This window comes from Cyphomyrmex costatus, unplaced genomic scaffold, assembly GCF_001594065.2.
Source record: "Cyphomyrmex costatus isolate MS0001 unplaced genomic scaffold, Ccosl1.0 scaffold71, whole genome shotgun sequence".
Classification (NCBI taxonomy): Eukaryota; Metazoa; Arthropoda; class Insecta; order Hymenoptera; family Formicidae; genus Cyphomyrmex; species Cyphomyrmex costatus.
This window is the reverse complement of record NW_017280278.1, coordinates 13,777-25,583: the sequence shown is the minus strand read 5'-3', so window position 1 is coordinate 25,583 and position 11,807 is coordinate 13,777. Positions and strand designations below refer to the sequence as shown.

Below are 11,807 nucleotides of genomic sequence, written 5' to 3'. Positions count from 1 at the left end.
TGCCAAATTTGTAAACATTTATTGTTTGGCACCGATAATATGTCAGCTTTACAAAAAAGAAAATGCAGAGGAGGTTTAACTGCAGCATCAAATGATGTAATAAAAATCTGTTGCATTGCTGAAAAAATAATAAGAGGGTATCCGAACATATTAAAAATACAGTTTCCAATACAAAAAATGATTGTAATTGCTCTTTCTCAAATAACATCAAATATATTTGATAATGTATTACATATGCTGGAACAAGCACCATTACAAGATCATAGGACAAGTGTTATAAAACTCATTTTATATGTATACTTTCAGTTAAGATTACGACATATGTGTGCATCCAAAAATTATAAAATAGAAAGAATTAGATGCAAACTTAATAAACTAATTCTCTTTAAGCATCAATAAATTTTAACTTTATAAATTTGTTTTTATTTCTTATCTCTTTCCCACATGTTACATACCTCTAAAATCGATTTTTTTTACAAAATATAGTTGAATTTAATAGTTTAGAATTATTTAATAAATAAATAGTATCTAAATTAAATAAAATAATATACTGCGCATATATATATATCTATATAATTATATTTTGTTTATATGAAAAATATACGTATAAACGTTAGATAAAAATATAATAATTTATTCATTGCACTTTTTAATTTATTGTATTTTCTTAATTTTGCATTACACTCAAAAGCTCAAAACAGTAAACTGATTATTTTTCTGTATGATAGAATGAGGTTATAACTGTCTCATTCTATCTTACAGTCTTGACAGCATCGGCCATCTTGCCGTAAGATAAAATGAGATGGTAAGAATCCAAACTAGAGTCTCTATACTAAGAGTCTGGCCAAGGTCTAGTTCTTTGGTCTAGTTCGACAAAACATGGCGTCTTCGTACATAACCAAAAACGTGATGTGATTGATGTGGTACTGCACTATTCGATAAAATAATGAAACGGTATATTACATTTCGCATAAAAATTGATTGCAACAAAGGACGATTACGAAATAAGAATTATATAGTAGTAAAACTATGACTAGGCATGCTGCTATTAAATGATATAATTTACTTATATCATTTTAATGTATTTATAAGTAAATTAGAGGATATGTTTAATTATGAATACTATTAAAATTTATTTGTATTTGTATTTTTACATTAAATAAAATGTTAAAAATAACTTTATTATCTCATTGTTCTGTTCCTACTGATTGAATAAAGCTGATGCTGTTTAATAATAATGCTGCTATTAAATGATATAATTATTTATTTATGAATACATTAATTGAAATTATATTTGTATTTTCACATTAAAAAAATTGTTAAAAACAGCTTTATTACATTATTGTTCTATTCTTATTATTTCTATGATTCTTACTAGTTGAATTATACCGCGTCCAAGATATTAATTCGAGACACTTCATTGGCTCTGCTATATTTTGTCGAAACCAATAGGCTGGATAACAACCTTGGCCAGACTCTTAGTATAGGGACTCTAATCCAAACGCCCTATCTCTCTCTCAGTCGTATTCTGCCAACTTCCGGTTTCACATCGCAGCTAGAATGCTTGGTCTAGATATATATGTCGTTGCCCGAAACAAACATCTGTTCAGTTTCTGTCTCTCTCTACATTGAAATTCCTTCCAGGAACTTCTCTCGGTGTATTATATGTTTGAAATCAGTTTATATAGTGTTTTAGAATTGATTTTAAACCTAAAATAGTACATAGACTCCGTTTTCTTCCGTTCAATTAAAATAATAACATATAATGTAAATAATTTATTGAAAAAATCAAAAGCGGCAATTTCTAACCTATAAAGGTTTTAGTTTTTGTTGTTTTTGATCTATAAAAAAAAATCCAGAAAAATCCGAGTGGGTTGAACCGGTTCCGAGATAAAAACCTAATTTGACTCCACTACTATACCATTCGAAAGGTGAGGTCGAGAGTGTAAAAAGTGTAAAAGGGTTTGGGTGCATGAACCCTCATTTAAGAGAAATTTGCATGTAAAGTTGCGCAATCGGTTGCTGCGCTATAAGTACTATGAATAAGTAGGGATAAAGCAAGAAGTGCGGTGGCCGAGAGGCCTGAGGCGCACGATACTACTTTTACATCTGACCAAGAGAGTTCGAGACCACGCAGTATTAATTTTTTTTTCATCAGAAAACGTCATTTTATATATTCATTTACGTTTATTTATTTATAAAATTCGAACATTGTCGTATAATATTGTAAATTAAAATTTATATTAAAACATTGAAAACATAAATGAGTCGTACATAATAACGACAATGATGAATAAAAAAATAAATATAAAACAAAATATTATTTTATAAAATGTTCGTGACGTACGCTCATTTGTGTTTTCAATGTTTTAATATAAATTTTAATTTACTATATTGTACGGCAATGTTCGAATTTTATAAATAAATAAACGTAAATAAATATATAAATAGTACATTGTGCAACTAGGGAGCAAAATAGGCGTTTTCCGACGAGTGCGCGTTTGACGCCCGAGCGAAGCGAGGGCTGCAATTCGCACTCGTCGGTAAACACCTGTGCTCCCGCGATGCACATACTATTTTTTCACACTCTGAGCGCAAAATTATACTATTTTTGCTCCATATATTGCGGGAGCAAAATATCACTTTCTCTCCCGAGGGAGCAAAATAGCAATTTCGCTCCCTCTGTACTATTTTTCTCCCTAGGGAGAGAAAGTGTTATTTTGCTCCCGCAATATAGGGAGCAAAATTAATATTTTGCGCTCAGAGTGTGAAAAATGACGTTTTCTGATGAAAAAAAAAATTAATACTGCGTGGTCTCGAACTCTCTTGGTCAGATGTAAAAATAGTACCGTGCGCATCAGGCCTCTCGGCCACCGCACTTCTTGCTTTATCCCTATTTATTCATAGTACTTACAGCGCAGCAACCGATTGTGCAACTTTACATGTAAATTTCTCTTAAACGAGGACCCATGCACCCAAATCCTTTTACACTTTTTACACTCTCGACCCCACCTTTCGAATGGTATAGGTTATATTCCAAATGGTATTTCGCAATTCGTGCCATCTCCTTGTGAGTTTGATGACATATAATATTTTATTTGTAACGTCGTATACGGGGAAGATCACTCCACGTATCAATTTTTCATAATGATTTTATTTTTCTGAATACAGTTTATTATAGGAGGACTCGGCCTCGATACACCTTAACGAAAAGAGAACTCGGTCTCGACTTGTTCACACGGCAAAAGATCTCGGTCTTCTGGTGTCGATGCGAAGCCGCACGATGCGTATTATTATCTAAAAGAGTCCTTCGAGTCGGCTCTGTTTTCGATGGAAAGTTCATTGGTACGTCGCGTACCAATCACAGCCGCCGTCGCAGGCGAGCTGAACAGACGTTTTTTTGTCGTTGGGCAAATAGACAAGGGACGCACGAGGCGTCTGCCTGTCACCCCTTAGCTCCGCTTCGGCGGAGCTAAGTATGTATATATGCGTGTATACGGCACGCGTGGTGGGCCCACCGTAAGCACTTAACATATTCCCCCTGTTGAGAGGGTAACGATCAATTACATTTATCTGATTGCCTGCTTACATCGACAGGACTATTCGCAGTTCGTGTTACAATATTTGTCATTATAATACTATTGTTCGATCGGAAGTGGACTTAGACACTTCACTGAACGCTTCATTACTCCAGTACGAGTTTTGATGGTCACGATTCGTGGGATTCCGTCTTCGCCGGGATGAATTTCTAGAACCTTGCCCAGTGCCCATTGCAGACAAGGAAGGCCCTTGTTCTTGACGAGCACGACCATTCCAGTAGTGATGTTTTCTCCATCTTTGATCCATTTATGTCGGACTTGTAGCTCATTGAGGTATTCTAAGCTCCATCGTGCCCAGAAATCTTGTCGTACCTTTCTGATATGTTGCCAGGCTGATAGGCGGTTTGCTGGGACAGATGAGAGATCGAGCTCAGGTAGATTATTCAATGGTTTACCGATCAAGAAATGCGCAGGTGTAAGGGCTAAGAGATCATTAGGATCTGAGGACAAAGAGGAAATAGGTCGCGAATTTAATATTCCTTCGATTTCTACGACAAAAGTATTAAATTCTTCAAACGTGAATAAAAGATCACCAACCACGCGTTTAAAATGGTGTTTGAATATTTTTACGGTGGATTCCCATAGTCCACCGAAATGTGGAGCAATGGGAGGTATAAAATGCCACGTGACGCGGTGTTCCAACGAAAATTGATTAATTTTATTTTTATGTTCTTCAGAATTGAAGAGGCTGTATAATTCCTTCAACCTATTGTTGGCTCCGACAAAATTGGTTCCGTTATCGGAGTGAATATGTGTTGGAACGCCGCGTCTTGATACAAAACGTCGTAAGGCGGCTAAGAATCCGTCGGTGGTGAGATCGCTCACCACTTCCAAATGCACAGCCTTTACTATCATACATATGAAGACACATACATACACTTTAATTTGATTTCGGTTTCTATATTTTTTCTCTTTGACGTAAAAAGGTCCGCAAAAATCTATTCCGGTATTCGTGAAGGGAAACTCGCCGCGTACTCGGTTTTTTGGCAAGTCACCCATTTTATAATTGACAGTATCCGCGTTAAACCGAAAACATCGTATACATGATCGTACGATCTTGCGCACCTGATTACGTCCGTCAAGCAGCCAAAACTTCTGCCGAATCATATACAACGTCGTTTGAATGCCGGTGTGAAAATGTTTTTCATGCGTTTCTCTAATAATGAGATCAGTGAGAAAATGTCGACTCGGAATTAAAATTGGATGTTTCTGTGCGTAAGCTAATTTCGACTCCTTTAACCGTCCGCCGACACGGATCAAGCCATTCTCGTCGAGGAATGGATTCAACGCAGCTATATTGGTTTTATTTACCGACCGTCCATGTGTTAATTCCTTCGCTTCACACGAAAAGCTATGAGTTTGGATAATCTTTATTATTCTGATTTCTGTTTCATCTAACTCTTTTATACATAATGGTCCACGATAAATATTTTTCGGACGAAAACGCAGGCACGACGCCATGATTCGCAGCAATCTCGAATACGACGAATATCGTTGAAAAATACTATAGTCGGGAACGTTGGTCGTCAAACAAACGTTTTTTCTTAATTCCGGCAACTCGTTCAAGTCTATGCAGTTATTAGGCCATTCGCTTTCAGATTTCATTAACCATGACGGTCCTGAGAACCATGACAGATTATTTAAAAAATCTTTCGGTAATTGACCTCTCGACAGCGCGTCGGCCGGATTATCCTTTGTACTAACATGTCGCCAAAACAGTGGCTGTGTGATTTCTTGTATCTGCGCTACTCTATGAGAAACATAGGGTTTTAAAAGATGAGGCGAAGTCTTCAGCCAATGTAATACTATAGTCGAATCGCTCCACATGAATACTTTGCTGAAGTTTAATTTTATCATGCTACGGGCCTCGTTATACAATTTGGATAAAAGAAGTGCACCGCACAACTCGAGACGGGGCGTTGTTACGGTTTTTAGCGGCGCGACCCGCGACTTAGCGCATAAAAGATGACAATGCGTGTTATCTCCATCATTCGAACGAAGATATAAACAAGCACCGTAGCCTGTATTGCTCGCGTCGCAAAATCCGTGAATCTGAACGTCAATATAGTTAGGGATTAATATCTGACGATGGATAGATAACTGGTTAATCAAGTTTAATTGTGCCGCGAATTCGACCCAAGCGCAATGTATGCTAGCGGGAATAGATTCATCCCAATCTACCTTGCATCGCCATAAGTCTTGCATTAGTTTTTTTGCATACAGGATGACTGGACCTAAAATGCCTAGAGGATCGAATATCCTAGCAATTTCTGACATGACGATTCGTTTCGTGATTTTTCCGCTGCGATCAATAGAACGGACCGCGTAGTGTAGCATGTCAGCGCGCGCAGACCACGATATACCTAACGTTTTTAAAGCGTTTGTCTTGTCGAGTACAAGATTGGCATTCATGGCATCGGGACTTAAATCTTCGATAATACGTTTCTCGTTTGAGGCCCATTGTCGGATGTTGAAGCCGCCACGAGACAATAGTATGATTATCTCGTTTCGCAACGAGCGAGCTTCTTCGACAGTCTCCGCGCCGGTTAATAAATCGTCAACGTAAAGATGATTTTTAAGAACTTCCGCAGCATTAGGAAACTCGTCATGCTCGTCATCGGCGAGTCTTTGAATCGTGCGTATCGCGAGGTAAGGCGATGAAGATACCCCGAACGTAAGTGTGTTAAGTTGGAAAGTTTTAATTTGACCGTCTTGACGCCAAAGTATACGCTGGTATATTCGATCGTCTTGATGAACCAACACTTGCCGGTACATTTTCTCTATATCGGCGGATAACACGTATTTATATATACGAAAACGGAGTAAATGCGCAAACAACGGATCTTGTATAGTGGGTCCTACCATCAACATGTTATTTAGAGATAAACCATTGCTTGCTTTAGCGGACGCATCGAATACTACGCGAACTTTGGTCGTATTACTCGAATTTTTAATCACCGCGTGATGCGGCATATAAAACCCGTCGTCAAATGGTTCGTCGATTAGGGACATGTGTTTCATGTCTAAATACTCTTGTATTACTTGTGAATAAGCCGTTTTCAGATACGAATCGGAAGCGAGTTTACGTTCGAGAGAATATAAGCGTTTGAGAGCAGCAGTACGCGATTCACCGAGTCGTTCGTCACCTTTACGGAAAGGTAATCGTACCATGTATCGTCCGTCGTTACAACGAATGACATTATCTGTAAAATGTGTTTCGCAATCGATTTCTTCGACGGATCTTGGCATGTTATTTGCTATTTCTTCAATCGTCCAAAAATTAGCGATTTGTTGTTCTAAGTTGATCAATGCGCACGTGGTGGTTTTTAACCGACTCTGTGAAGCGCCTCCCCCTGCGACAATCCAACCAAATCTCGTTTTCTGCAAATATAAATCAAAACCGTCTCGCGATAAATTAATTTGACCTATCGAAAATAAGGACAATGTTGGCCCGGAGCCGATTAGTATATCCACGGGACGCGGCACGTGAAACTCTGGATCGGCTAATATTATGTTAGATGGTATTTTAAGAGTTTCTCGAGGGAAAATTTCTGACGGAACCAAATCTGATATTGTTGGAATTAATAAACACGTTAATTCCTTAGAGAATTCGCTATGTAATGATCGGACGATAATTCGAATGACGCCCTTAGACGTTGTACTCATAGAATTGATTGCGCCGATCGGCAATGTGCACGCGCTTATCGGGATTCCTAAACGTTTCGCAAGACCTTCAGAAACGAAACTTGCGGTAGCGCATGTATCCATCAACGCGCGGCACTTAATCCAATTCGATTCACGATTCTGCACGAATACCGTCGCCGTGGTCATCAACTGCGGCGCGTATGATGGAGAGATTGCCGCGAGACACATGGTGCTATTGTCGACTTCCCGTTCTAGTCATGAAGTCTTATCCGTTTTCGAATCTGCCGCATCGATTTTCGTCGTGACGGACGGATATTTGTCAAGATGTAGAAGCGTATTGTGTCGCTTCTGACAAATCGTGCAGTTCGCATAATTGCAAGGTTTGCCCTTATGCGAACGCAAGCAGTTATAACAAAGCCTGGCGTTTCTTACGATTTCAATGCGCTTAGAAGCATCCAACTGTTTGAATTTATCGCATTTATATAACGGATGTTGCTTGTTTTTACATGCTATGCAACTGTTCGCCGTATTGATTGCAAAGGCTTTGTTAGATGTACGTGGTTTTTTAACTGAGGATGAACTCTTGTCGTCGAGTCTAGATGCTTCTGGGCGAACACGCTTAGACACGCGAACCGCGGATCGATATAGAAATTCATAAAGCTCGTCGATTTTCGGAAACTCGTCGCGTCCAAGCGTTTCTTCCCACTTATCGGCGGTATTCTTCGGTAATTTTCTTTCGAGTATATTAACGAGCATCTCCGATCCTATGCTAACTCCCATCGCGGCCAAGGAAGCGACATGTTGTTGCGCGTCGTCGGCGAGCTTGGATAAGCCCTCAGTAGTTTCCTTTTCTAATATTGGCAAATTATTTATCAATGAGAGATGGCGCGAGATAATAATACGCTTCACCTCATACGCACGTTTTAATAATTCCCAAGCTCTGGAATAGTTCGCGCTCTCGATCGACAATATTTTAATTTTGTTAGCTGCTTCACCGGTTACTGCTGATTGCAAATATTGCAACTTTTCGACGTCCGACAAATCCGTGCGCGAGTCTATCATTGCGATGAAGGCATTCTTAAATGACAACCACTTCTCATATGATCCGTCGAAATTTGGCAACGATACTTTAGGTAATTTCATTTTGTGATTCACGACTGTAGAGGCTGTATCAACGGGAGAAGGCGCATCGATACCCATGCTTGTATTTGCGACGGACTGTATGGAATCTGTTAAAGTTCTGACTCTGATAAGGAGTGAATAAAACCTATCTTGGACATTCGCGAATTCGTCTTTATGATTTTCGTTCGAATCTAGCGTCAACAATTCGTCATTGTAATCTTCGTATGCATGGAAAAGCTCGGTGACGCGATCCATGCGCGCCTTCAACGCGGCCTTGTCATGATGACCATGTCGATCTTTTTCGAGTAAGTTCGTTAAGTTGGTGATTTGTGACTTTAAAGAAGTCCGCTTCTGAATAAGAAGTTTGATTCTATCGGTCATGATGTCGATATGAAGTAGAAAAGGATAAAGGAAATGCGCGATCGGTAAATTGTTAACCTTGAATAATGTACTCGCCGTTAGCTCGAATCCAGCTGGTTGACCTGCCCGGTTCGAATTGTGAATCCAGATCCGTCTGTCTTGCGAAGCCTCGTCTTCGCGTAGGTGACTGGAATCCAAAGGCTGGCGGAATCTCGATGTTTGAAGCGTCGTCGTCCGCGTTCACCGCGCGAACGACCTCACAGGAGGCACCAAAATGTAACGTCGTATACGGGGAAGATCACTCCACGTATCAATTTTTCATAATGATTTTATTTTTCTGAATACAGTTTATTATAGGAGGACTCGGCCTCGATACACCCTAACGAAAAGAGAACTCGGTCTCGACTTGTTCACACGGCAAAAGATCTCGGTCTTCTGGTGTCGATGCGAAGCCGCACGATGCGTATTATTATCTAAAAGAGTCCTTCGAGTCGGCTCTGTTTTCGATGGAAAGTTCATTGGTACGTCGCGTACCAATCACAGCCGCCGTCGCAGGCGAGCTGAACAGACGTTTTTTTGTCGTTGGGCAAATAGACAAGGGACGCACGAGGCGTCTGCCTGTCACCCCTTAGCTCCGCTTCGGCGGAGCTAAGTATGTATATATGCGTGTATACGGCACGCGTGGTGGGCCCACCGTAAGCACTTAACATTATTGATTTAGTATTCCTTAGACCAGATCTGGTCGATCACCACAACCAGGTTGTGGCGAACCTTCTTTCTTCGATGAATTAGCTGCCTTACTCTTTTTATTGTTTTTTGTGAAACAAACTTGTATTATCCTGTAAGTTAAACAAAGGCACCTATCGTATAGGTCGCGGACTAAGTGCACGGTGTAAACGTAGCCAATGGCACACGACCTGGCTGACCAACACTTCCGGTTTTATGAAGAAGTAAAAAATTGGATCGATTCGTGGATCGCCTCAAAAGATGACCAGTTTTTTCGACGTGGGATTCGTACTCCATATTGAGGGGCTAGTGTGAAGTTAACCCTCCCAAAATTGTTTTTTAAATAACTTTTAAATTAAAAATTAATAAAAATATATACATATAACAAAAATATATAACTAAAGGCAAACGAAAATTAAAAATGTGCATAAATGTGCAAACGATGAGTAATCGAATGAGCTATATAAATTTTATTTTTTTTAATGTTGGGGGGCTAACTTCACGACGGTATACATTGAACATATGTATATCTCAGTTTTTGCTGCACTGATCTCTATTATACACTGGATAGGATACAGGTGGAAAAATCTGTGATTTTATTTGGAGGGGGCTGGTATGCATTTGCAAACAGCCAATCACGATATTGGTCACTCGTGTTCAGTCGGATATAATCGGACGTCTCCGGATACTCGGTCGGCCTGCCAAATACATTAAAAATTTTCGATAGGTTACGTACAAATTTTGTAACGAAATTTATAATAAAAGTAATTAGTGAAGTGAGTTATGGCGCTGTGTTTTTACAAAAAACACTCAGTTTTTATCCAATACTCAAATAAACAGCCGAGAGCTAGTTTCTTATATGGCTAAATGGAGTAAATTTAAAATAATTTAGTTGCAAAATTAAGATGGTACAACAAAATAAAATGAAAAATTGAATTATTTACATTTTTAACTTCAACTTTATTAAGGAAAAAATAAGGACCGAATGGGATTCGAACTTCCATATACATCGATAAAAAATCCGACGCTTTGTTCGATTGAGAAATGGAGCATCTTTGAACATTTGTGTAGTTATTGAATTTGCTCAGCTGATAGCAGAGGAGCTTTGTTTGTATGATTATTAATCAGTTAAAATAATTTTGTTTTGTATATTCTATTACTTAATTAAAAAAGCGTTGCCACAACTAACAAAACTTGTAACTATTAAAGTTTGCATAAACAAAACAATAAAATTCGACTTCTAACTCAATTTGTTTGAATAGATCACAAAACTAATTGACCACCATTAAACGTTAATTAAAACGTATTTGCATAATAAATAATTGTAAGCTGTTTGTCTCTTAAGTTTGTTCTGATTTATTGTTGTTCCTTATTTCAGAGGCTACAAAATATTAATTACGATGAAATGTTTTTTATTATCATTTAGTTAAAGAATGATATTTAATGTTATTTCAAGAGAAAATGACGATTTCTTATCATTCAACTATGCTCCAGTGACGATGTAAAGTTCAAATGCGGTATTTGTACGTTTGAATCTCAACACCGCCGCGGGTTGACTCTGATTGGTTGTTTGCCAGATTTTACCAAGTTTTCTCAAAATGGCGGTCACCCAACCGTCACACAATTTTATACAGGGAATGGTATCCTATATCCTATCCAGTGTATAATAGAGATCAGTGACACCAATATGATACATTCTCTTTCTTCTTCTTAAATTTGTCTATCCTTGTTTTCCTCTTTTTCCTCCTTTGACTTTCTATCCTAACGGCATTATTCCAATTGTCATCACAAAGATCAGCACTCTTTTTTCATAGCTGCAGAGTATCTTATTCAATTTTGATTTTTATTTGTATTGTGACATAGAAGAATTTTATTCATGGATATTTTAATTCTTTTTTTACTAATTTTGACAAGGTAAATAAATTTATATTCTTTTAAAATAATTTTTAGGACTCCGTTAAGTTTTATTGGTAATTATTTAGATTAGGGGACACCTCACCGATGACCTTGACCTTGACATATGTTGTCAAGGTCATGATTCTGAGTAACTTTGCCTTAACAACTAAGCGGCGGACTCTTATCATTTTTGAGATATTAAGCGTTGAAGTTATTTTTAACAGTAGTGAAACCGGTAAATCTTTAGATCAGGGGACTCTCCACAATTACCTTGACCTTGACATATGTTCTCAAGGATACGACCCTGAGTAACCTCAAACAGGTTTTAACGGTCGCTCGTCATTCGTTAAAAAGTTATTAACAATCATAGTTTTAAAATTAACATATGATATATGTATAATACATGTATGATATTAAGTACTATTCTACACCTTTCCCTGTTTAGAAACGTTAAACTTT

The 11,807-nt window shown here is 38.1% G+C and overlaps 3 protein-coding genes across 3 annotated transcripts in view; all 3 read right to left on the bottom strand.

The window, feature by feature from the left end:
- Positions 1-3,638: 3,638 nt before the first annotated feature.
- Positions 3,639-7,472, bottom strand: LOC108780532 (uncharacterized). The gene is made up of 2 exons (XM_018548287.1): positions 4,643-7,472; positions 3,639-4,447 (listed from the first exon to the last, which is right to left on the bottom strand). Exons 1-2 carry the CDS (start codon positions 7,470-7,472, stop codon positions 3,639-3,641), a joined length of 3,639 nt encoding a protein of 1,212 aa, XP_018403789.1.
- A 27-nt stretch (positions 7,473-7,499) lies between these two features.
- LOC108780531 (uncharacterized) lies at positions 7,500-8,747 on the bottom strand. The gene has a single exon (XM_018548286.1). The coding sequence runs from the start codon at positions 8,745-8,747 to the stop codon at positions 7,500-7,502; it is 1,248 nt and encodes a 415-aa protein (XP_018403788.1).
- Positions 8,748-9,453: 706 nt separating this feature from the next.
- LOC108780530 (outer dense fiber protein 3) overlaps positions 9,454-11,807 on the bottom strand; it is a gene marked incomplete at its 5' end in the record, with an annotated part of 6,638 nt that continues 4,284 nt past the window's right edge. Inside the window, one exon of the mRNA XM_018548285.1 lies at positions 9,454-9,565. Within this exon, the coding sequence (XP_018403787.1) occupies positions 9,454-9,565 (112 nt within the window). The remainder of the gene's footprint in view (positions 9,566-11,807) is intronic.

Coding starts and splice junctions, on each gene's coding strand:
- LOC108780531 (XM_018548286.1), bottom strand. CDS start 8,747: ATGACCGATAGAATCAAACTTCTTATTCAGAAGCGGACTTCTTTAAAG.
- LOC108780532 (XM_018548287.1), bottom strand. CDS start 7,472: ATGTGTCTCGCGGCAATCTCTCCATCATACGCGCCGCAGTTGATGACC. Junction 4,448..4,642: donor GCGCAAGATCGTACGATCAT/GTATACGATGTT, acceptor TATGTATGATAG/TAAAGGCTGTGCATTTGGAA.